Source organism: Bombina bombina, chromosome 2 (assembly GCF_027579735.1).
Source record: "Bombina bombina isolate aBomBom1 chromosome 2, aBomBom1.pri, whole genome shotgun sequence".
Taxonomy (NCBI): Eukaryota; Metazoa; Chordata; class Amphibia; order Anura; family Bombinatoridae; genus Bombina; species Bombina bombina.
The window spans coordinates 1,120,450,658-1,120,476,659 of NC_069500.1; the positions used below are offsets into that span (position 1 = coordinate 1,120,450,658).

Consider the following 26,002-nt stretch of genomic DNA (forward strand, 5'->3'; position numbering starts at 1 on the left):
AAGAGTGATAGACTGATGGTAAGAGAGAGTGATAGACTGATGGTAAGAGAGTGATAGACTTGGTGAGATAAAGTGATAGACTGATGGTGAGAGAGAGTGATAGACTGATGGTGAGAGGGAGTGATAGACTGATTGGGAGAGAACGTGATGGACTGATGGTGAGAGAGAATGATAGACTGATGGTGAGAGAGAGTGATAGACTGATGGTGAGAGAGAGAGTGATAGACTGATGGTGAGAGAGAGAGTGATAGACTGATGGTGAGAGAGATAGTGATAGACTGATTGTGAGAAAGAGTGATAGACTGATGGTAAGAGAGAGTGATAGACTTGGTGAGATAAAGTGATAGACTGATGGTGAGAGAGTGATAGACTGATGGTGAGAGGGAGTGATAGACTGATGGTGAGAGAGAGTGATAGACTGATGGTGAGAGAGAGTGATAGACTGATGGTGAGAGAGAGTGATAGACTGATGGTGAGAGAGAGTGATAGACTGATGGTGAGAGGGAGTGATAGACTGATGGTGAGAGAGAGTGATAGACTGATGGTGAGAGAGAGTGATAGACTGATGGTGAGAGAGAGAGTGATAGACTGATGGTGAGAGAGTGATAGACTGATGGTGAGAGAGAGAGTGATAGACTGATGGTGAGAGAGAGAGTGATAGACTGATGGTGAGAGAGAGAGTGATAGACTGATGGTGAGAGAGAGAGTGATAGACTGATGGTGAGAGAGAGAGTGATAGACTGATGGTGAGAGAGAGAGTGATAGACTGATGGTGAGAGAGATAGTGATAGACTGATTGTGAGAAAGAGTGATAGACTGATGGTAAGAGAGAGTGATAGACTGATGGTAAGAGAGAGTGATAGACTTGGTGAGATAAAGTGATAGACTGATGGTAAGAGAGAGTGATAGACTGATGGTAAGAGAGAGTGATAGACTTGGTGAGATAAAGTGATAGACTGATGGTGAGAGAGAGTGATAGACTGATGGTGAGAGGGAGTGATAGACTGATTGGGAGAGAACGTGATGGACTGATGGTGAGAGAGAGTGATAGACTGATGGTGAGAGAGAGTGATAGACTGATGGTGAGAGAGAGTGATAGACTGATGGTGAGAGAGAGCGACAGACTGATGGTGAGAGAGAGCGACAGACTGATGGTGAGAGAGAGCGATAGACTGATGGTGAGAGAGAGTGATAGACTGATGGTGTGAGAGAGCGACAGACTGATGGTGAGAGAGAGTGACAGACTGATGGTGAGAGAGAGTGACAGACTGATGGTGAGAGAAAGTGATAGACTGATGGTGAGAGAGAGTGATAGACTGATGGTGAGAGAGAGCGATAGACTGATGGTGAGAGAGAGAGAGAGAGAGAGGTAAACTGATGGTGAGAGAGGGATATAATAATGGTGAGAGAGTGAGGGCAAAACTGATTGTGAGAGAGAGATAGGAGTAAACTGATGGTGAGAGAGAGGAATAGACTGATAGTGAGAGAGAGTGGTAGGCTGTTGGTGAGAGAGAGAGGGGTAGACTGTTGGTGAGAGAGAGAGTGATAGACTAATGAAGAGAGAGAAAGGGATATAGTTATGGCGAGAGAGAGAGAGCAATATACTGATGGTGAGAGAGAGATAGACTGATGTGAGAGAGAGAGTGGTAGACTGATGGTGAGAGAGAGAGGGATATACTGATGGTGTGTGTGTGTGTGAGAGAGAGAGAGTGAGATAGACTGATGTGAGAAAGAGACTGATGTGAGAGAGAGAGTGGTAGACTGATGTGAGAGAGAGTGGTAGACTGATGTATGTAAGGAGTATGTGTGAGTTAAAAAAAAAGGTTTAGATCACGGAGGATAGAGAAAGCAATAATTGTAGATAGATATTTAAAAAAAAAAAAAAACAGGCACACAAATAAAGCCCAGATTACAATCAGAGCACAAAACTGTTAGCACTATTGAGCTAACCCTCAAGTTAAATAAATAGCACTTTAATTCTAGTGCTCATATTACAAGATTAATGTAAAAGGGCAGCGCTCAAGCAAAGCCCCAGGTACTCTAACATCTGGAGGTCGGATAGCGCAGCCGTGCAAAATCCTTCACCTTATTGACTTCTATGGGGGGTGCTATCAAACTCTGTTTTGCTTGAGTACTAACCTGAATGTGTGCAAAGCCTAAGAACACAAATATCTCTGTATCTATAGGTATATATATTAATGGGAGGTCACTGTCAGGCCTATTATGTCAGTGACTTAGAGGGGGGAGAGCCCCCCCCCTTATATAACAAAACTATTTTTTTTCTGGCTGCTGTCAAAACAACTTATTTGTGGTCATTATGTTTACACAGAAGGAGTTGGTAGACTGCAGAGAGGCTTACTAAGCCAGTCCTTACTTAAAGGGACATTAAACCCCAATTTTTTCTTTGATGATTTAGAAAGAGCATGCAGTTTTAAACAACTTTCTAATTTACTACTATTATGTAATTTGTTTCATGCTCTTGATATTCTTTGCTGAAAAGCATATCTAGATAGGCTCAGTAGCTGCTGATTGGTTGCTGCACACAGATGCCTCATGTGATTGGCTCTCCCATGTGCATTGCTCTTTCTTCAGCAAAGGATATCTAAAAAATTAAGCAAATTAGATAATAGAAGTAAATTGGAAAGTTGTTTAAAATTGTATTCTCTATCTGAATCATGAAAGAAAAAATGTGGGTTTAGTGTCCCTTTAAGTGAAGTAGATCAGGGAACATCACATGTAGAAATGCATTTATAATGACAATCAACTATTGTCAGCTGGGTCATGGTTTTTGTTTATAATTTCAGTCCGTATATCTAAGAACTTTTAACCTGTTCTATTGTAAAGTGCTAAAACCATATCTGGTGCTTTCTTTAGCTCTCCTTAGCCAGTGGTTTTCAAAGTGTGAGGCTGCCCCCCCCCCCCCCCCCACAAGTGAGGCACGGGCGCAGAGACATTTCACAGTATACTATGAAAATTACAGCAGCAGCTGACATTGGCAAAACATAGAATGGTTTTTAGGAGCTGACAATGAAACTTGCCATGGTGGTATAGAGCACAGGGAAGGATGTAGGTGTAAGAAAGGCACTGAGGTTGAAATCGCTCAGATACTGCATTGTGTTTTTTGTCTTAATCAGTAACTTGCATTTAACTCAGGAGTAACAAAGTACAAACTGAAACGTAAATGAAACGCTCTTTTAGTTGAGCAGAATCAGTTCTTGAGAGCTGTGTATGAACCCTGGATCAGATGTAAATTCCCCAAATGAAAATTAAAAATAAAGATTACAATTTTCTTTAACGAGAAAAAAACAAAGTACCAACTATTTTGGGGGCAGGGGGGGGGGGGCGGGGCACTGTCTTGTAAATTTCTCCAGAGGGGAGGCCACTACCTAAGACTATGAAAACTTCTGTCCTAAGCTCACCGACATAAATTACTAATGTAACCGCTTTAAATTGTCTGTGAGGCCAGAGATAGTGACAACTATGTAGCAATATTATGTAGCACTATTTATTACCATATTTTTGTTTCCATTATATTTCAGTCTATTCATTTGTTGTCTGTTGAATTAATTATTGATATTATATATTTTTTTTCTTACTTTTCTTACTTTCAATTACATTTTGTGTTTTTATTTTCTTTATTCATTACTTTTTACTGTTATCTCTTTAAATACATTTTAAAATGTGACACAAACAAAGAGAATAAATATCTGTTTCAGGTTTGGCTTGTTTGGAATAGATGCTGAAGTCGTTGCAAGACCATATTTAAATTATACAGGAGCAGGACTTTCAGCATTAAGGTACCCCTCCCTCGTTATTATTATTACCTCATTGTGTAACATACTTAAAATTCTATTGAATGCTTCTGCACAAAAGAACTTGCCATTCAAATATTATTATTATTTTTTGTGGTGTTACAAAATGTGAGCCAGAAAGTCTTCCGGTGCTGAGACATGTAATGACCAGATAATGCAGCAGAAATTGTAATTAACGTAACAATTTACTTAGCATCTGTCAGATCTAGTTTTGCACCTGGTTGTCACAGTCTTAAAACTATTTCTTTTTATGTGGTTATCATTGATAGATTCTATTTCTTAGGTTTACTGAAATTTTCTTCTACCATTGGGGTGTATTTTTTCAACAGACAGTAACAATATGTCTAGAAAGTTAGCAACATCCCAAGGAACAAAACCAACCTTTTTGACATTAGACATGGAATATATAGCTCATGAAAGCAGAGTTTTCCTAGAAACAGTAAAACAAAGGAATTCAGCACTGAACTAAACCTCTGAAGTTCCTAATGTTTAACTCTGATCTCACTTCAGACACCTACCAATAAACCCACAAAATAGTAACAAGAGAGCGCTTACAGCAACAGGGGTTAAAGAAAAAATTGCAATAACCATTTATTAAGGATAAACAAAAGTAGTGGCCGGACCATATAAATAAAAAGTGCATAAAAACAGCTAAGTACTGTAATAAAAGTAATAAATAGTCCAGAGAAACTCTAAGCAATAAAATAAATCAATATCACCACCATATAAATGAATGCAGAATGGAAATAGATTCCTCTGTTAGAAGAAAACACTTTGTAACGGTGTGCAAATGTGCATAAAGGTACATCTTTACGCTAGCTTTTATAAACTAGACTCGGATATTCAAGTAACGCCAACGTTGCATGTATGAAGAAAATATTTTGATCTTTTCACATTTGCACATTGTTTCGAAGTGTTAAATCTAGCAGAGGAGACTATTTCCATCTCTGCATTCATCTATAAGGTGGGGATATAGGTTTATTTTATTGCTTAGAGTTTCTCAGAACTATTTATTAATTTTATGACAGTACTTAGCCTTTTTTATGAACTTTTTATTTATATGTATTATGCAAATATTGTATTAGTGACCAGTCACTACTTTTGTTTATCCTTAATAAATGTAAGATATTTATTAGTCATATTTTAGTTATTGCAATTTTCTCTTTAACCACTGTTAACCCGTTAAGTTCTCTCTTGTTATTATTTTGTAGAGTTTTCCGAGCTTTGAAGTTGATCACAAGATATTCGCATAGATTACGAGTTTTGTCGGTAAAGACCCGCGGTGCTAACAAACCTTTTTTTTCCAGCGCACCCTTAAGCCAACGCTGGTATTACGAGTTGTCTGAATGGCTGCGTTAGTCTCAGAAAAGGGAGAGTTAAGCCAAATTTAGCTTCCCTTCAACTCTTAATACCAGCGTTGCCTAGGGTAGCGTTAAGATGGAAAAACGTGCTCGTGCACGATTTCCCCATAGGAAACAATGGGGCTGAGCTGGCTGAAAAAAACCTAACACCTGCAAAAAAGCAGCATCCAGCTCCTAACGCAGCCCCATTGTTTCCTATGGGGAAACACTTTCTAAGTCTACACCTAACACCCTAACATGAACCCCGAGTCTAAACACCCCTAATCTTACACTTATTAACCTCTAATCTTCCGCCCCCAACATCGTCGCCACCTGCATTATACTATTAACCCCTAATCTGCCGCTCCGGACACCGCCGCAACCTACATTATAGCTATGAACCCCTAATCTGCTGTCTCTAACATCGCCGACACCTATATTATATTTATTAACCCCTAATCTGCCCCCCCCCCACGTCGCCACCACCTACCAACACTTATTAACCCCTAATCTGCCGACGGACATCCTATCCTATCAGCCAATCGGAATTCGAGGGACGCCATCTTGGATGACGTCATTTAAAGGAACCTTCATTCGTCGTTTGTCCGTCGGAAGAAGAGGATGGCTCCGCGACAGCTGGATAGAAGATGGCTCCACTCCGGAAGGATGAAGATAGAAGATGCCGCCTGGATGAAGAAGTCTGCCGGTCCAGATGTCCTCTTCTGCCCAGATAGGATGAAGACTTCTGCCGGTCCGGATGTCCTCTTCTGTTCCATCGGTGGCCGGCTGGCTGAACGCGGCTCAAGGTAGCGGTTTAGGGGTTAATACATTTATTATAGTGGCGGCGATGTCCGGTCGGCAGATTAGGGGTTAATAAGTGTAGGTAGGTGGCTGCGACGTTGGGGGGGGACAGATTTGGGGTTAATAAATATAATATAGGTGTCGGCGATGTTAGGGACAGCAGATTAGGGGTTCATAGGGATAATGTAGGTGACGGCGATGTCCGGTCGGAAGATTAGGGGTTAACATTTTTTATTATAGGGTTTGCAATATGGGGGGGCCTCGGTTTAGGGGTTCATAGGTAGTTTATGGGTGTTAGTGTACTTTTAGCACTGTAGTTAAGAGCTTATGTTCCAGCGTTAGCCCATAAAACTCTTAACTACTGACTTTTTTTTGCGGTTGGAGTCTTGGAGATAGAGGCTCTACCGCTCACTTTCTCCAAGACTCGTAATACCAGCGTTAGGCAAATCCCATAGAAAAGATAGGATACGCAATTGACGTAAGGAGATTTGCGGTAGCCTTGAGTCACGGAAAAAAAGTGAGCAGTAGACCCTTTCCTGCCTGACTCATAATACCAGCGTTAGATAAAAAGCAGCGTTAGGACCCCTAACGCAGAATTCGTAATCTAGGCGATAGTTTGGTACCTATCATCATGTTAACAGCTGCTTATGAGCTGTTTCGATATCGACATGATCACAATCAGCCATTTTCATTGCTTATTGCTAGCACTTTTTATATTATTGTTTCAGTGAAATGGCCCTTTACTTAATATGTGCAAAACACACTGACATTTCTACCCCCACCATATTAGTTGACGTTAGTAAACAACGTCACCAAATAGATACAAATGCTTCCTGCTTTGGGCTCCATGTACTAAGCAGGGTAAGCTGCTTTGAAGATCTTGCAGGGCAGGTTTGCACCTGTGATCCTGCTTCCCGCAATGTAAGAAGCAGTGGTCATCACCGCTCCTTCTTACATTCTTCGCCACCTCTTATTTGCAGAGAGGAATCACCATTAAATGATCGTTTAGGGTTATTGACAGGTGCTTGTGTAAATGCACATAAACTGGTCTTATAAGAGTTGCTGGACCCAGGGGTATATCCGTTCTTGAAAACACTTTTTGGGACATTTTCCAATCTAATTTGTAGAGATTATAAGGAACTAGAAAAATTCCTCAATGGTGTAATATGCCAGTAAAGGGAGAGCTCAAATAATACTGTACTCACAAGATACGTTACGAGTGTTCAGCCTGTTTATTGTAGATTGAGTAAACTCCTTCATAAAGAGTATTCAATTGTTTATTGCCCAATGCGTTTCAATGGTTTAACGCCGTCTTTCTCAAGAGCTTGAAGTTTTACCATACCAGGTAAAACTTTAAACTCTTGAGAAAGACCTTGTAACACAGTTGAAACGCGTTGGACAATAAACAAGTGAACACTCTTTATGAAGGAGTTGTTTACTTGATCTACAATAAACAGGTTACAAATTTGTAACTTATCTTGTGAGTACAGTATTATTTGAGCTTTCACTTTACTGGCATATTACACTATTGTGGATTTTTCCTAGTGCTTTATCTCTGCGAGTGAGATTGGAAATTGTCCCAAAGAGTGTTTTCAAGACCGGATATACCCCTGGGTCCAGCGCCTCTTATAAGATACAGCACAAGTTTTTGGGAGAAAACTGTGAGACGGCAGCAGTCCCACCTGAGGGGAGTATTTTAGCTGTATCTTATTAATCTTGTTGCCAGGCCCTTCTCTTGTGTGATTTGTTCGCTCAATGGAAGTGGGCAACATTATACACTTGCTTGAGTGGATAATGGTAGATACCACAAATCCGTACACCAGAAATCTGTGCAGACAGGTTTTTCAAGTTGAGAACATTGTCTGCACAGCATTTAGTACTTGGGGCCCTTTGTCAGTGTAAGTAATAATAAGCATGTTTACACTAATAACAATTAGCCAGATCGCTAACCCAACAAGCACATAACAGGTTAATTGCACATGTGACCTATTAGCATCACTACACACTATTAAAAGTAATCAATCATATTTACTCCCTTCACTCTGTTATGTAATTGTTAAACCCATGCAATTACCATTTTGTTTGTTATTAATTCTTCGCATTTGGTTTTTGGATCAGCAACTAAACAATGTACATAGCAAATTCATGTGGTTTTCGAGTTTAAGGTATATTAATGGCAGAAGCACTTTAGAATTGTAATTACTGGAAAAACACACTGGTAATATTGGCCATACTTAAAAAAAGCAAATTATAAAACTTTTTTATTCTCCAATTAATCAACACATTGCAATTGAGTTGATTAGTGTAACTGTTTAATTTAAAATTTAATTTGATTTCAAAATGACCTGCAGAAAACATTTCACTAAAACAAATCTCATTGCAGAAAGTGACAAAAAGTTCTGCCTCTCGGGTAAGGAGGTACAGTCTTTATTTAGATGCATCATGTTGGGTGGGGAGTACAGTGTTTTGAATACCCATTAACAAATACAGAAATACTACATTCCCATGCTTGAATAAGACCTTAATGGGACAGTCTAGTCCAAAATAAACTTTCATGATTCAGATGTAATTTAAAAATGTTTTCCAATTTACTTTTATCACCAATTTTGCTTTGTTCTCTTAGTATTCTTAGTTGAGAGGTAAACCTAGGAGGTTCATATGCTAATTTCTAAGCCCTTGAAGACTGCCTCTTCTCTCAGAGCATTTTGACAGTTTTTCACCACTAGAGGGTGTTAGTTCATGTGTGTCATATAGATAACACTGTGCTCACGCACGTGGAGTTCCAGTGAGCCAGCTCTGATTGGCTAAAATGGATGTCTGTCAAAAGAACTGAAATAAGGGGGCAGTTTGCAGAGTCGTAGATACAAGGTAATCACAGAGGTAAAACGTGTATTTATATAACTGTGTTGGTTATGCACAACTAGGGAATGGGTAATAAAGGGATTATCTATCTTTTTAAACAATAAAAATTCTGAAGTAGACTGTCCCTTTAAACATTGAAATGAACACAAATACTGTCCCTTTTATGAACATAAATACTATCCCTTTAACATGTATCTGTGACAAAACTCAGTTCCTTAACTGCTGCCGCCCCCGATCCTTTAAAACCTTGAACATTGCATTCAAAATAGGTCAGTAGCTCTAAAGAAAGGGAAAAGGAGGAGAGTAAGCAAGAGTATTTTTATAATTCAAAGTCGTTAAAATAGATTTCGATCAGGAGTTTACAAATTTGTATTAAACTTTAGAAACATTCAAAATAATGAGTCAGATACTCCAAGTTTAGACAAGGATTTAATAAATGAACCGAATGATTCCAGAAGTTAGTAGACAAAAGTAAAAGCCATGGAGTTCTGGATTTGTCAGACTTCTTTAACATGTGTATAACACAGTTATAGCATAAGTTATATACATTTAGTTAACAAGTCTATAAAATGATAGAAAATGTAAATGCACATAAACTGGTTATCACACGCATACGCTGCCTAGAACAAGGCCTCCGTTACATATACAGCGTCGCCCACAAAATCCTCCGTCGTCAGATTTTATGCGATTTTGGTATTACATATATGGTGTAGCATACAAGTTACGCGCGTATATTTCACCCTTCGGACGTATTTGTTTTAGCCATAGACTAACATAGAACAGCTGCGCAATTTGGTATCCAATATACAGCGCAAGGAGTTACGCGCGCAGAATTCAGAAAATATACTCCATTCTCATCTCGCCACATATTGCAGGCGCAGCAACTCTTGCACTGACTAAAAAAGCAACGTAACTCCCTGGAAGCCTTAACAAACACATACATTTAAGCAGCATCTCAAGGTTAAAGGGACAGTATTCTATGATATTGGTTTTTTAAGGTTTATTTGTGTATTTGAAATAGTTTGAAGCCACAACATAATCAAATGGATTGACCTTGTAGGTACTTTATCACATTATGGACATATACTTGCTTATTTACTTAAAATTTCTTCTCAAAACAATCAACAATCAACAATACTTGGAGGAGAGAACAATGGGAAATCATAATTGTATTACCTTCATATCTTTAGAACCCACTGGAGTGTAATTTATTCTAATGCTAAAACAGCTTGGCATTGATGCCAAAATATATAAAGGGACAGTCAAGTCCAAAGAAAACCTTCTTCTTTTAAATAGGGCATGTTATTTCAAACGACTTTCAGATTTAATTCTAACACTTGCTTTGTTCTCTTGGTATTCTTAGTTGAAAGCAAAACCTAGGATGGCTCATATGATATTTTCTAAGACCTTCTTGAAGGCTGCCTCTTAGCAATTGTGTCAAACCAATCACAGACACCACAACCTCTCACCTGCAGCCTTAAAACACCTGATAATGCCCACCCTATCAGTAACATCACTACTATATATACTAATGTGTCAATTTATATTGGATGTGAGATACATTGATTTACATCTTAGAAGTGAATATTACTATATGTACCCTTCATAAACAACTATTGTGGATGTGAGTTATAGTACAAGAATATGTCATAAACATGATAATATTACCTTTTTTGCCATTTCCACACAGGTCTTATTATATGTTTTAACAATATTAGTGTACTAAAACACACCTCACATGGATGTGGATGACAATTATATGGTAAATAACAGAGGACAAGATTTATGGTGAACTATAAGAATATTTATTTATTTTTTGGCTTCTTGGATGAGGGAGCTGAGGTGACTGTAGTGGATTGCCTTGTTCTCCTGGTTTGAGAAGATTCTGATGTTTCTGCTGGTGTGCTGGCCACAGATGATAGACTGGAGGCAGTGTCCTGCTGGTGTGTAAAGTTCTCAACCAACACACCCAAGAGTTGATTTTGTTCTCTCCATCTATTGTCCATTTTCATCTGCATATCAGACAGAATTTGCATCATCTGTGATTGGTTATGAACACTTGCACTTAACGATGCTGCCATGTCCCTCTGTAGCTCTATGCTACGTTGTTGTCTCCTCTCTTGGCTCCTGATGAACCTTTCATGGTATCTGAAGAACCTCTCTTGGCCTCTTTGTATGTTCTCTGTGCTTGTTATGAGAATCCTCTGGAGTGCAATGTATTTCTCACCCAGGGGTGAATACAATGCATCCACAGGCTCTTGAGCAGCAGGACTTCTAGGTGCTTGTGGGGCAGGATCACATGCATCTGCTGTTGCTTGAGGTGCAGGGCCAGCTTCAACTGCTGGTTCATGTGGTGGTGGGCCAGCTTCAACTGCTGGTTCATGTGGTGCTAGGCCAGCTTCAACTGCTGGTTCATGTGGTGGTGGGCTGTAGAATCTTCTCTATTTCCATCTGCCAATGGTGGAGCTTGTCCAATTGCTGAGGATGGTGGAGCTCGTATGGTTGGTTGATAGTCCCAATGATGATGAGTGTGTGACCACTCAGCCTGACCATTTGGAACTTCCTGTGACATTGTGTGTGGGTAAAATCCCTGACTGCCATGAGATTGTGTTGTGGGGGGGTAAATACATGGACCATTTGTGGCTGTCTTGGCTCCCCCTCAAAGCCAAAGGGAGCATATTCCTCTGGCCAGGAATCTTGCCAGGGGTCATATGGCAATGGTGGTGGCATCACTCCTGGGTCCTCAACTGAAGCCATCCAACCATGCTCATGACTGGGAGCATACTGTTCTTGCGGTTGCCTAAAGGGTGGTGGTGGTGGTGGTGGCATGGATATCTGCATCCTTGTGACAGGAGGTTCTGTGAAGGAGTCAAAGGATGAGATGGATATATGTCCACGTGGGCATACAATATACATTGATACATGCTAGGGCCTATACTGATCCTCATGTCAAACTCTATAACGTGTCCTGTGTTAATCTGAGACATGTTAGTATTGCACTATTCCACCTCATATCATGAATTACATTGTATTAAGTAGCATTAATGTCAAATATAATTGTAGATGTTTTTGTTAGTAGGCCAAATACCATGCTCCTCATTGTGTACATGAATGTGTGATATTAAAGGATGTTATATCTCAAATACATATAATACTGGTGTTGGGATGTTACTCACCAGCATGATGTGCTGTGGTTGCAGCCCCTGAGTCACGAGCCCCTGGAAGTCCACGGAATGCTGTGATACTCAGGGACCTGTGTATCATCTCCTGCCAGGTGTTATACACTTTGTCCAGGGATGGACCACTGCCTGTTCCCCTGTGGTGCATAGCTTCCTGCCCCATCTTTTCTTTGACCTGCCTCTTGCAGTCATTCCACCGCTTTTTCAGGCCCTCAACAGTCCTCCTCTGCGGGGCCACACTGTTGACGGCATCCTCTACCGCCAACCATGCCATTTTTCTCCTTTTGGCACTGCCTTTGCCCTTCTCCTGCCCGAAGAGGGAACTGTAATTGTCCATGATGGCCTGGACTAGGGCAACATTTTCCTCAAATGATAAGTTTGGACATCTCAGCCTCTCATCCTCCATGGACACCTGGCTTGCTCCCTGTGATGTCCCTGGTGTGGGTTCCTCCCTATCCTCTCCCTCCTCCCCCCTTCTGTCCATATGTGCACCCTCTGTCCCTCTCCTAGATGTGCCTGGTCTCTGGGGCTCTTGGGCATCTCCCCTCCCATCATCCCTTCTAGCTCTCTCCCCACTCCACTTTCTCCCTGACGGGGACCCCACTGCTCCTCCTGTCCTCTCCAATACTCCTCTCCCTGCCACTCCTCTCCCCTCCGCCCTACCTCTCCCTGCCATCCTCACACTTAATCACACTACACACACTCACACTCACTCGCAGTTCAATCGCACACAATCACAACCAAACACTCAGCTTATCACACTGTGAAATTCAAATAAAATGCGTGAGGTTTTAGAAAAAAAAGTGTGGTGTATTTGTATATGTATGTATGCAAAATGTGTGCAATATGTAAAAATATGTGTAAGTGTACAAGCTTAATCAAACAACAATGCGACCTAACTAACTCCTCTGTTTCCGCCTCTCTCTCTACTCTGACTAATCCTCCACTCCAGTGTAGTGTGCTGTAGTTAAAAGAACAATCCAAACACACTGAATAAAATGGCGGCTGCACATGGGTTTATATATGAATTTTGAATATATTTGAAATCGCGGTTCATTTTTACGAGTGTTAGCCTAATTTGCATAAAACTACTCTTTATTGACACTTTCCATGGACAAAATACTGGCGTAAGTTACTTGCGATGACTAAAATGTGTATTTGCGCACATTTCAGAAGATCGCCAGTTTGTCCTACTTATGCCAGTTTAGCATATAACGGAGCAGTATATGTAATACCCCGATGTACAAGGTGAAATTACGGGCGGCGCGGGTTCCCACACTTGCGCCGAAACATGCACCGTATATGTGATCGCGCCCTAAGCACGCACTCCTTACTTGGTTACCCAGACAAGTGCAAATAGTGGATTGTTATAGGAAAACAGCTTTGCATTTTTAATAAATAAAAAAATATATTATTTTAAATTTCATATCAATTTTCTGTCTACTCAGATACAGTAATGGACTTTAAACAACTTGGGAAATGCATAAAAGCAGTATGAAAATTTAAAAAGATCAAGATTTTTTGATGGAGATTAGGCAAAGTAGATTATTATTTTTACACAAATCTTAGATTCTCTTTAGACCTTGATGAGCTAAATAAACACTAATTTATGAACCTTGGGGGGCTAAGAAGAAAGTCAAATTAATCTCTGTACATTAGCAAAGGCTTCCTAGAATTAAAAACATTAACCAAAATGCATTTGGATAAAAAAATAATAGTCCATTCTGTTCTTCTTCATAAATCAGTCTTCAGATTTTATTTCTTTTACAGTGCAGTGATTTTTCTATTTGTGAAATCAGAAGTTAAAAGTATCTCATCAAACGCAGAAGCAGAAACCACCCCTCTTCTAAATGGTAGCGTAAGTAGTAATACAAATTTTTACTTACAAATATTTATACATTGTGCTTCTGATGCCGACACCAATTCTTGTATTTCATAAAAGTTAACAGGATTTCTTGATTATCTCACTTACCTTTTTTTACATTTTTTTAACAGATAAATAGAGGAGAAAACACTGCAACTGACGAATCATGGGTAGATAAACTGACACCTCTTCAGAAGCGCATTGTGTAAGTTATTGTTCAGTTTCACTTTGTTGGCTAAGATTTAAAATAAGAGTGATAAGAAAATATAAATTGCAGCTTAGAAAAACATGTCATTGCATTTAAACTATACAAGAATGTGACTCAACAGATACAAAACAAACTAAGCACTCATGCCTAGTATATTGTCTTTAAAAGGACATGAAATCCCACATTTTCCTTTCATGATCGTACAATTTAAACAACTTTGCAATTCACTTCATTGTCAAATTTGCTTCATTCTCTTGGTATCCTTTGTTTAAGGATCAACAATGCACTACAGGGCGCTATGTACATCTGGTGAGCCAATGGCAAGAGGCATATCTGTGCAGTCCCAATCAGTAGAGCATTGCTGCACTTGAGCCTATAAAGTTATGATTTTCAACAAAGGATACAAAGAGAACAAAGCAAATGCGAAAATAGAAGTAGATTAGAAAGTTATTTGAAATGAAATACTCTATCTGAATCACAGAGTTTCACGTCTCTTTTAGCTCTGTCATTGTTGCTGGGGACATCCAATCCTTTCCTCCTATGTAGCTTGCACTGTCACAGCCATTTATAATTACAGATTGGATTCCTAGATCATGTTGTTTCTGTGCTCGCCTATCTATTTCTCTTCTCCTTTAACTTCCCTTGTGCAGCACCGACAATTACAGGCAATGTACAGCATATGGGTTGTCTGACACAAGAGGACCAAAAATGTTACTAATGAAGAAGAGATATCAATATTCGTATTGAAGAAAGTAATGAAAAAAGTGGTTCATAATTGAGAGCATTATCCTGAAAGGATATTTACTTATTTCTTTTTTTTTTTTTTTTGGGAAAAGAGGCTCTGTGATGGCAGCTGGAGCAGGAATTCTGTATGGCTCCTGTTTTATTCCAGTTCTCTATATCAAGGACCATAGCAAAAACAATGCAAGCGTATATGCAGGAGCAAGTCAGTTTGGTGAGGAAACGAATACTTGAATTTGTATGTGAATTTGCATTTGTGTATCTTTCCTATAATATTTAATTGCAGTGCAGTATTAAGTTAAATATGACTTGGTATTTAACATCTGTGCTTAAACAGACATTACTCTGCAATATGTTAGACCAGGTTTTTTTATTACAATACTTCTTGTCTAGTACATGTGTTTAACTATTCTAACTGTGCTAAACACATAGATAAAATAAGTTCAAGAAAGGTAATGCACTGCTTTTTCTGATCGGCAAGTAATTCGCAGCTACACCCATATACTGCCCTAATTGGCTCAACGGCTGTAAATATGTGTTGAACCCCTTTAAACACACAGTTCAGTATCACAAATACAATAATTACAAATATCATTAGACCATTTTCTCATTGCTGCCTTATGGGTATGATTTTACCCAGAAACAAGTGTCTTACATCTGACTGTAAATTGTACATGAGTGCAATAATCCTGCTGTTAATCCCATTGTTCTTCACGTAAAACAAAGTGTGTGGATCTTGAAATTGTTTTTTAGTCTTGTTTTCAGAGAAAATAATTTTAGATGTTTGTAAAACAAATATCAAAAGGAGCTAGTGAAATATAGAGGTCTCTTTGGCAGGGCAGTTTCTAGAGAATCTAGCTCCCAGTGCAATATTTAAAAATGTACCCCCCCCTCCGGCTGTTGCATGTCTGTCATTTAGTTTTAATGAAGCATCCATAGACATCTATATGCACAGGCACCCATATACATCTATATGCACACAGGCACAGGCACCCATTGACATAGAAACACACCGGCACCCATACTCTTGCACACACACCCAGGCACTCATAGAAATAAATGTTTAAAAAAAAAAACACCTATGTAATAAATCTAGAAAATTTAAATAAAATAGCACCACTTTTCTGGTAATCTAATTTCAGGCTCAATTAGCATTTTTTAATGAAATGTAAATAATATATATATATATATACCACAGTACCAGTATTAAGAAGCAAGACAGGGGCCATGAACACAGGGAAGCACAAGAACTTCAAGTTGCTGAAGCTTAGTGAAGCTTTGTGATCCAAAGCAAAATTTCAAATCACTGTGCCTAGGGACTGTTGGGAAATTATGTGAGGCTGAAGCAAACGTTTTGGTGTCTCATGAAGCCTTAATTTTTCTTGTGACCATGGGCTTAACAGCCTGTAATCATGGTGGTAATTTTAAGACTGTAAGAAGGCTCAGTGACACAGGGGTCACCAGAGAACAGCTGAATTATGGCAATATTTTCTTACAAATGTAAGCCTAGACAATCTGCACATGATGCATTTCCTGGACAACACTGTTCTGTTTAAAAATTGAGTTATTTATTGAAGAAAAAGTGTGACACGTGTTTAGGTTGAATTTAGCCAGCCTGGAAGAAGAAAGGAAAAGGCTTGTGAGTGTTTCTTTCAGACTCTGATTTAATTACACTAGCGTAGATTAGTGGTAATAGCTAGGACCTATATACTTATTCAAAACACTATCTAATTATAGACAACAGTAAACACCTACTTAAGTCTCAGGAAAATATTTTTTTCTTTCTTTATTTCATAGAAATAGAGCCCTAATTAACTTTATTCACTACTAAAGGGAAGGCAGATCCATGAAAATAGTATTTAAAAATATTGCTCCATCACAAGCGTGCTTGTCACATAGAGTAACAAGCATTACTCAGAAATGTATTATTATCCTCTGTGTCACATGTGCTTAACTAATCATTGGTTACAGACCAGTAGGTGCTATTGATATTACAAGTGGAGCGCTATTGATATTACAAGTCCATGATAAAACAGATTTACCAGAGCATATTTAGCAGAGCCAGCATCCCTTTAGAGCACCATATACTTTCAATGGATATCACAACCACACTAAACATCTCTCTTATTACAAGTTGAAAGTTATGGGTTGAGCTCATGTGAAAGCCAAAATAGTGCTATAAGAATTAGTGTGACTTGAGACCTAAAATAAAATGTTAGGGCCAGATTAAAAGTTGCATAAAACACATGTAAAACATAATAAAATAAAGTATTACATTCATATATAGACATACTTAATGTTAAATATAAGTTTAATATTGATAAAAAATTATGAAAAGGGTTAAAAAGGGATATGGTATATGTTATGGTGTTTGACTTGAAAGGATTCAGAAGTGTGTGTGTATGTATATATATATATATATATATATATATATATATATATATATATATATATATATATATATATATATATATATATATACAGTATATATACACTAGTGGCCAAAATTGTGGAAACCTTTTGGATAAAGTGTATTTTTGAGGTTTGAAATAAAATAAAATTATATATCAATTGAAAGATAATTTAATCAAGAATCTAATGTAATAACTTTTATGAAGGATTTTTTATTACAACAGCAGTTATAAAGAAGAAAAGTGAAACACATAGAAAAAATTATATATACAAAAATTCTCAACATGTCAGTTAATACTTAGTTGGGTAATCATTAGCGTTAATTACGGCCTTACAACGCCTTTCCATGAAGTGAACCAAGTTTTTTCGTTTTGCAGCTGTTATAATGTGAAACCAAGATTGAATTATTGCTTCTATTAATTGGGTTTTATTGCTGGGTTGCTTCTGACTAACAAGTTCCAGCAGTTGAATATGATTATCTTGAAACCACTTTTTCACACAGCAGCAACATGACATTGAGCTGAATCCTGTTGAAATATAAATGCTTCATGATTTTGGAAAAGATCACGTGGGGAAGGCTTCAGTTTGGGCTCAAGTATTTCATTTATTTGGGCATTTATATTCCCATTAATCACGCAAATTCTGCCCTCACCCTTAGATGTCATACAACCCCAGATCATAACATTAACTGGGTGTTTCATGGTACGTGTAATGCAATCAGGATGCAAACCTTCTCTGATTCTCCTCCTTAAGTATTTTATGCCATTACTACTAAACATGCAGATTTTGGTCTCATCACTCCAAATAACACTGTCCCATTGTCCTGCTGTCCAGTTAACATGGCTTTTAGCCCAGTTTAATCTTTTCAACCTTTGTTTTCATTGAATTCTAGCATTTAGACCAAATTCCTGCAGTCTGCGCCGAACAGTCTTTGCACTCAACTTCACATTGCATTACACCATTTCATCCTGTATACACCCAGATGATTTTCTTCTGTCACATAGGCACAATCTCTCAATTCTTCTATCATCATTTGCTGTTGTGCATCTTTTTCTACCTTTACCAGTCTGGTTTTGTAGTGACTGAGTCTCCTTATACCGCTTCAAAAATGTAGAAATGCCACCTTTGGTTAAATTTCCACCAATATTTCTTCTAATTTCTTCATAACTGTAGCCTTGTTCATGACACCTGATTGACTCACTAAACACTCATGCTCATTGGCTACATTCAAATGAGGGAAAGCTACTTCATATCAACCTAAGAAAGTTGTGCTTCCTTTTCTTTTACAAGATATGACGAGTCCACAGATTTCATCCTTACTTATGGGATATCACCTCCTGGTCAGCAGGAGGAGGCAAAGAGCACCACAGCAGAGCTGTATATATAGCCCCTCCCTTCCCTCCCACCCCAGTCATTCTCTTTGCCTGTTTTAGTGTAGGAAGAGGTAAAGTGAGGTGTTAGTTTAGATCTTCAATCAAGAGTTTATTGTTTTCAAATGGTGAGTACTATTTTTCTCAGGGTAGAGCTTCAGGTTTTTTTTAACAATGGGAACTGAGGAGATTCTACATTCTCGCTTCACTCCCCATGCTGGTGCTGCCCTGCTGATGGTCTCATCAGATATTACATAAGGCCCTGTTTGTTCCCACAGAACTACAGGAGGTGATGACAAGGGACCTCTTCTTCGTGTGGGACAGTTTCATGATGTGATCAGCACTGCGGTATGTACAGTCTTTTTTGACAGTGTAGACTGGATGTTACTTGCTGCAACACAAAAGGGGTAATCAACTTGCAAGAGTTCTTATTTGCTTAGCTGTTTCCCCTCTTATATTGCCTATATGTATAACAGTGGGTTGGTGTGTATATATGACCCGGTTTCATTACGGTGGCATTTTGAATGCGGGCTGACGCTGGGGACTGTTTGGCAATTTTTACTCCGATGGTTTTACATATTTTTTACATTTGTTTATTGTGGAACAGTTTTTGAGGGGGCACATTGGTTTGTATTTCAAGTTGGGTCTATCCGACATTGATATTTTCCATGCAGTTTTTCCTATTGGGTTATTCTACCGCCCACGAAGGGCGGGGCTTAACATTTGCGCGCTTAGCCGCACAATTGCTATTCTGGCTTCTGACATTCACGGAGGGGTACGTCGAGGCTCCTGTGTTTCCTACGTCCGCTTGTCTTCAGTTTATCAACATCGCAAGCGGACTTAAGCAGCAGTTCACGGACGGCTTTTTGGTTGGTTGTGAGGAAGGTAGGCGCCACGGCAGAGCTGTGGCTTGGTGCAAGGGTATTTTTAGTCAATATAGCAGGTTAACATAAAAAGGACTATTGTGACCTAACGAAAGTGAATAGGTTCCTTATTTCAACTCCCTATTATTTATTGTTGAACGCTATGCAGTAAAATTTGTAACAGTTTTCATTTTAAAGGCACAGCACACATTTTGTTATTTACATTTTATATCTGTACCAAGACCAATATTGCACTTTTTTTTCTTTGTATCATTGCTGACCTACTGGAACATACTTGTTCTATGTGTTTAGCTGCCAATGTGGAACCCCCACTTACATTTTGTCCCTCATGTACTGAGAGGGCTTTACAGTTTAAAGATCAGATTTTCTTTAAGGCTAGCATATCTAAGGATGCTTCTCAGCTTGATGAGACTCAGGGTATGCCGCAACTTTCTCCCCAAGCGTCACAGCCTTTAACACCCGCTCAGGTGCCATCAACTGCGTCCACCTCATTTACTCTGCAGGATATGGTGGCAGTTATGTCATCCACTCTTACAGAGGTTTTATCTAAGTTGCCAGTGTTGCAAGGCAAACGTAGTAGAAGAGAGGACCAGGTGGTCCAGGTGACTTCTGACTCTTTGATGGCGATCTCCGACGTACACTCCCAGGGCTCTGAAGTGGGAGGTAGGGAGACTCTATCTGAAGGGGAATTGTCTGATTCAGGAAGTACATTGCCCCAGACAGATTCGGACGTAATGTCCTTCAGATTTAAGCTTGAACACCTCCGTCTGTTGTTGCGGGAGGTTTTGCTGACTCTGGATGACTGTGACTCTATTGTGGTACCACCAGAGAAATTGTGTAAGATGGACAAATACTTAGAGGTTCCTTCTTATTCTGATGTTTTTCCGGGTTCCTAAGAGAATTTCGGAAATTATTACATGGGAATGGGAAAGACCGGGTATCCCGTTTTCTCCTTTTCTCCTTCCCCTACTTTTAAGAAAATGTACCCTATAGCGGACCCCGTTTGGGATTCTTGGCAAATGGTCCCTAAGGTGGAGGGAGCTATATCTACCCTGGCTAAGCGTACGACTATCCCTATTGAGGACAGTTGTGCTTTCATAGACCCTATGGATAAAAAGTTGGAAGGTCTTCTAAAAAAGCTATTTGTTCATCAAAGGTTTCTCTTACAACCGACGGCCTGCATTGTACCAGTCACAACTGCGGCTGCCTTTTGGTTTGACGCCTTAGAAGAGTCTCTTAAGACTGAGACTTCTTTAGAGGAAATAATGGATAGAATTAAGGCCCTTAAGCTGGCTAATTCTTTTGTTAGAGATGCCGCCTTTCAGATTGCTAAATTGGCGGCTAATAATGCAGGGTTTTCCATTTTAGCACGCAGAGCCTTATGGTTAAAATCTTGGTCTGCGGATGTGTCCTCTAAATCAGAGCTTTTGGCTATTCCTTTCAAGGGAAAGACCCTATTCGGGCCTGACTTGAAAGAGATCATTTCTGAGGAGGTAAGGGTCACCTCCTACCTCAGGATAAAACATCTAAGCAGAGGGGTAGACAGATAAATTTTCGTTCCTTTCAAAATTTCAAGGCAGTCCCCTCTTCCTCTTCCGCTAAACAGGAAGGGAATTTTGCACAAGCCAAGTCCGTCTGGAGACCCAACCAGGCTTGGAACAAGGGTAAACAACCCAAGAAGCCTGCTGATGCTCCCAAGACAGCATGAAGGGGCGGCCCCCGATCCGGGACCGGATCTAGTAGGGGGCAGACTTTCTCTCTTTGTCCAGGCTTGGATAAGAGACGTTCAGGATCCCTGGACACTAGAAATCGTGTCCCAAGGGTATCAGCTTGAGTTAAAAAATTCCCTCCCAAGGGGAAGGTTCCTTCTTTCACGATTGTCTGTAGACCAGATAAAAAGAGAGGCATTCTTACGTTGTGTAAAAGACCTCTCCACTATGGGAGTAATTTGTCCCGTTCCAATACAGGAACAAGGGCAGGGGTTTTACTCAAATCTTTTTGTGGTTCCCAAAAAAGAGGGAACATTCCGACCCATTTTAGATCTCAAGAGTCTAAACAAGTTTCTCAGAGTCCCATCTTTCAAGATGGAGACTATTCGGACAATTCTTCCATTGATCCAGGAGGGTCAATATATGACTACCGTGGACTTAAAGGATGCATATCTTCACATTCCTATCCACAAAGATCATCACCAGTTCCTAAGGTTTGCCTTCCTGGACAAACATTTTCAGTTCGTGGCTTTACCTTTCAGGCTGGCCACGGCACCCAGGATTTTCACAAAGGTTCTAGGGTCTCTGCTGGCGGTTCTCAGACCGTGGGGCATTGCAGTGGTGGCTTATCTGGATGATATTCTGATCCAGGCGTCGTCTTATCAACTGACAAAGTCTCATACCGACATGGTTCTGTCCTTTCTAAGGACTCACGGTTGGAAGGTGAATCTAGAAAAGAGTTCACTAATTCCACAGACAAGGGTTCCTTTCCTGGGAACTCTAATAGATTCTATATCCATGAAAATCTTCTTGACGGAAGTCAGAAAGTTAAAGATTCTGAATACATGCCGAGCCCTTAAGTCCAATCCTTGGCCTTCAGTGGCTCAGTGCATGGAGGTAATTGGATTGATGGTGGCGGCAATGGACATCATTCTGTTTGCTTGTTTTCATCTCAGACCTCTACAACTGAGCATGCTCAGACAGTGGAATAGAGATTATGCAAATTTGTCTCCTCAGATAGATCTGGATCAAGAGACAAGAGACTCTCTTCTTTGGTGGTTGTCGCAGGATCATCTGTCCCAAGGGACATGCTTCCGCAGACCCTCATGGGTAATAGTGACAACGGACGCCAGTCTACTAGGATGGGGTGCAGTCTGGATTCCCTGAAGGCTCAGGGTGTGTGGACTCGGTCGGAGTCTCTACTTCCAATCAATATTCTGGAGTTGAGAGCAATATTCAATGCGCTTCAGGCTTGGCCTCAGTTGACTTTGGCCAAATTCATCCGATTTCAGTTGGACAACATCACGACTGTGGCTTACATCAATCATCAGGGAGGAACAAGGAGTTCCTTAGCGATGACAGAAGTATGCAAGATAATTCAGTGGGCGGAGGCTCACTCTTGTTATCTGTCAGCAATCTACATCCCAGGAGTGGACAACTGGGAAGCAGATTTTTTAAGCAGACAGACGTTTCATCCGGGGGAATGGGAACTCCATCCAGAGGTCTTTGCCACCCTGATTCTCAGATGTGGCAGACTGGAGCTGTATCTTATGGCATCTCGTCAGAATGCCAAGCTCCTGAGATACAGATCCAGGTCCAGGGATCCTCAGGCCAAACAGATAGATGCCTTGGCAGTGCCTTGTGCGTTCAACCTAGCTTATGTGTTTCCACCATTTGCTCTCCTCCCCCGGGTGATTGCTCGGATCAAACAGGAGAGGACTTCAGTGATTCTCATCGCTCCTGCGTGGCCTCGCAGGACTTGGTATGCTGATCTGGTGAACATGTCATCTCTGCTACCGTGGAAGCTTCCATTGAGGCAAAACCTTCTCATTCAGGGACCCTTCCATCATCCGAATCTAATTTCTCCACAGCTGACTGCTTGGAGATTGAACGCTTAATTTTATCTAAGCGAGGGTTCTCTGATTCGGTCATTGATACCTTGATTCAGGCACGTAAGCCTGTTACTAGAAAGATTTACCATAAGATATGGCGTAAATATCTTTTATTGGTGTGAATGCAAGGGTTACTCATGGAGTAAGATTAGGATTCCTAGGATTTTGTCTTTTCTCCAAGAAGGATTGGAGAAGGAGTTATCAGCAAGTTCATTAAAGGGACAGATTTCTGCTTTATCTATTTTGTTACACAAACGTCTGGCAGGTATTCCGGATGTTCAAACCTTTAGTCAGGCTCTGACTAGGATCAGGCCTGTGTTTAGACCTATTGCTCCTCCTTGGAGTTTGACTTTAGTTCTTAAGTTTCTTCAAGGGATTCCGTTTGAACGTATGCATTCCATAGATATTAAGTTGTTATCTTGGAAAGTTTTATTTTTAGTTGCTATTTCTTCTGCTCGCAGAGTTTCTGAGCTTTCGACTCTACAATGTGATTCTCCTTACCTTATTTTTCATTCCGATAGGGTAGTGTTACGTACCAAACCTGGTTTTCTTCCTAAGGTTGTTTCTAGCAAGAATATTAATCAGGAAATTGATGTTCCTTCCTTGTGTCCTAAACCTTCTTCTAAAAAGGAGCGTTTGTTACATAATTTGGACGTCATCCGTGCCTTGAAGTTCTACTTGCAGACGACTAAGGATTTTTGTCAAACATCTTCCATGTTTGTTGTTTTTCTGGAAAACGTAGGGGTCAGAAAGCTACGGATACCTCTCTTTCTTTTTGGCTGAAGAGTATCATCTGTGTTGCATATGAGACTGCTGGATAGCAGCCTCCTGAAAGAATTACGGCTCATTCTACTAGGGCTGTGGCTTCCTCATGGGCATTTAAAAATGATGCTTCTTTTGAACAGATATGCAAGGCTTCAACTTGGTCGTCTCTTCACACTTTTTCCAAATGTTACAAATTTGATACTTTTGCCTCGTCCGAGGCTGTTTTTGGGAAAAAGGTTCTTCAAGCAGTGGTGCCTTCCATTTAGGTTCCTGTCTTGTCCCTCCCTTTCATCCGTGTCCTGTAGCTTTGGTATTGTATCCCATAAGTAAGGATGAAATCTGTGGACTTGTCATATCTTGTAAAAGAAAAGGAAATTTATGCTTACCTGATAAATTTATTTATTTTACGATATGACGAGTCCACGGCCCACCCTGTCATTTTCTAAAACAGGTCTTTATTTTTGTTAAAATTCAAAAGGTTTCCACAATTTTGGCCACTACTGTGTATATGTGTGTATATATACTTTAAGTAAATCCGCCCTCCTCAGGTCAACCACCCGGATGTTCTGTGTAGAAAATATAACTTCACCAAAAGACAGAAACAAACCAGGATTTTTTCAAACATGGAGTCAAAATTTTGTCAATAAATTTTGACTCCACATTTGAAAAAATCCTGGTTTGTTTCTGTCTTTTGGTGAATATATATATATATATATATATATATAGATGTGTGTGTGTCTATATATATATATCTGTGTGTGTCTATATATATATATATATATATATATATATATATACATATATACATACAGTATATATGAATTGAAGGCATACTTTTGTGGCAAGATTAAAAACGAATTAGTCTTGAAAAAGATCCTGATATGGATTGAAACGTCAACCTGAACCTGAAGTAATAAACGTTAAAGATGTTTTGAAAATTAAAGACCTGTGAGTGCCTCTTCATTCCAAGAGACTGTTGATATATATGTGTGTTTGTGTGTATATATATATATATATATATATATGTATATATATATATATGTGTATATATATATATATATATATATATATATATATATATATAGTCCATGCATCAAATGTGACAGCACCACAGAACTACAGCTTTCGTCAAAGGTGAAAGAATCTTTTATTAGGATACAAACAACCTTAAAAGCGACGTTTCGGAACTACATGGTCCTTAAACATGCATGATTAAGGACCATGTAGGTCTGAAACATCGCTTTTAAGTTTGTTTGTATCCTAATAAAATAACTTTTCACCTTTGACGAAAGCTGTGGTGCTGTCACATTTGATGCATGGACTGTATAAATTGGAGATTTGCTGATACTCCATGGTGACGAGCACACATTGGATAAAATACCTATGGGTATAGTGCTGGACTCTATTTGTTGATTTGTGATATATATTTATATGTGGGTGTGTATTTGTGTGTGATGAACATAGGTAATTCAAGTATTCTCAATGCACCTTCAGCTTTAGTAAGTTGGCCTCGTTCCCTTTCGGGTTAGTGTTCAAGTAAAAGAGAGAAAAGGCTTTTTTTTTGCGTGCCTCTTAGAAGTCTATGGGGAAAGGGAGTTTTTACTTTCAACTTCAATACCAGCGCAGACATAGGATCGCTATTGATTTGCATTGAGAGGTGTTAGAGCTCAACAGCACTAAAATGTTTGCATTCCACTTGTAATCTAGCCCTCAGTGTGAAGTCAACACAGTGTGCAGTGACCACTGTTAAATAATTGGAAATTATGGAAATAATTTATTGCTGCTCTTTCTTTCACTGTGGGGTTTTAAAATGCACTTAAAAGCTATATTTTTAGTCTGTTGCTTCAGCCTTTGAACACAAAGCATAAAAGATATGAGCTCTAGGAATAGTGTTTTATTTACATCTTTTGCTGAATTATGATTAATAAAACAGATTTCGACGCCTTGTGCACATAAACTGTAGCCATAATCTGCACATTATGCTCACTTGTTACAGCTGCCTGCTTTTCTTATACTTTCTTTTAGTCGCTTATTTTTTACACATACATGTATATATTTATCATATTTAAAATGTGATCTTAGTATAAGACTGTGTGTGTCTCTCGTATTCAGGGTTATGAAAGGTTTGCCTGACCTATTCATAAGGTGCAACTCTAGAGGGAG

The 26,002-nt window shown here is 39.5% G+C and overlaps 1 protein-coding gene across 2 annotated transcripts in view; it reads left to right on the forward strand.

The window, feature by feature from the left end:
• The window catches only part of TMEM144 (transmembrane protein 144), a 116,852-nt gene that overhangs the window by 28,234 nt on the left and 62,616 nt on the right, over positions 1 to 26,002 (forward strand). The window contains exons 5-8 of one of the 2 annotated variants that reach the window (XM_053703775.1): positions 3,717 to 3,797; positions 13,765 to 13,852; positions 13,990 to 14,063; positions 14,903 to 15,021. In XM_053703775.1, coding sequence (XP_053559750.1) covers positions 3,717 to 3,797; positions 13,765 to 13,852; positions 13,990 to 14,063; positions 14,903 to 15,021 — 362 coding nt within the window. The remainder of the gene's footprint in view (positions 1 to 3,716; positions 3,798 to 13,764; positions 13,853 to 13,989; positions 14,064 to 14,902; positions 15,022 to 26,002) is intronic. The other variant, XM_053703776.1, reaches the window with a different exon arrangement.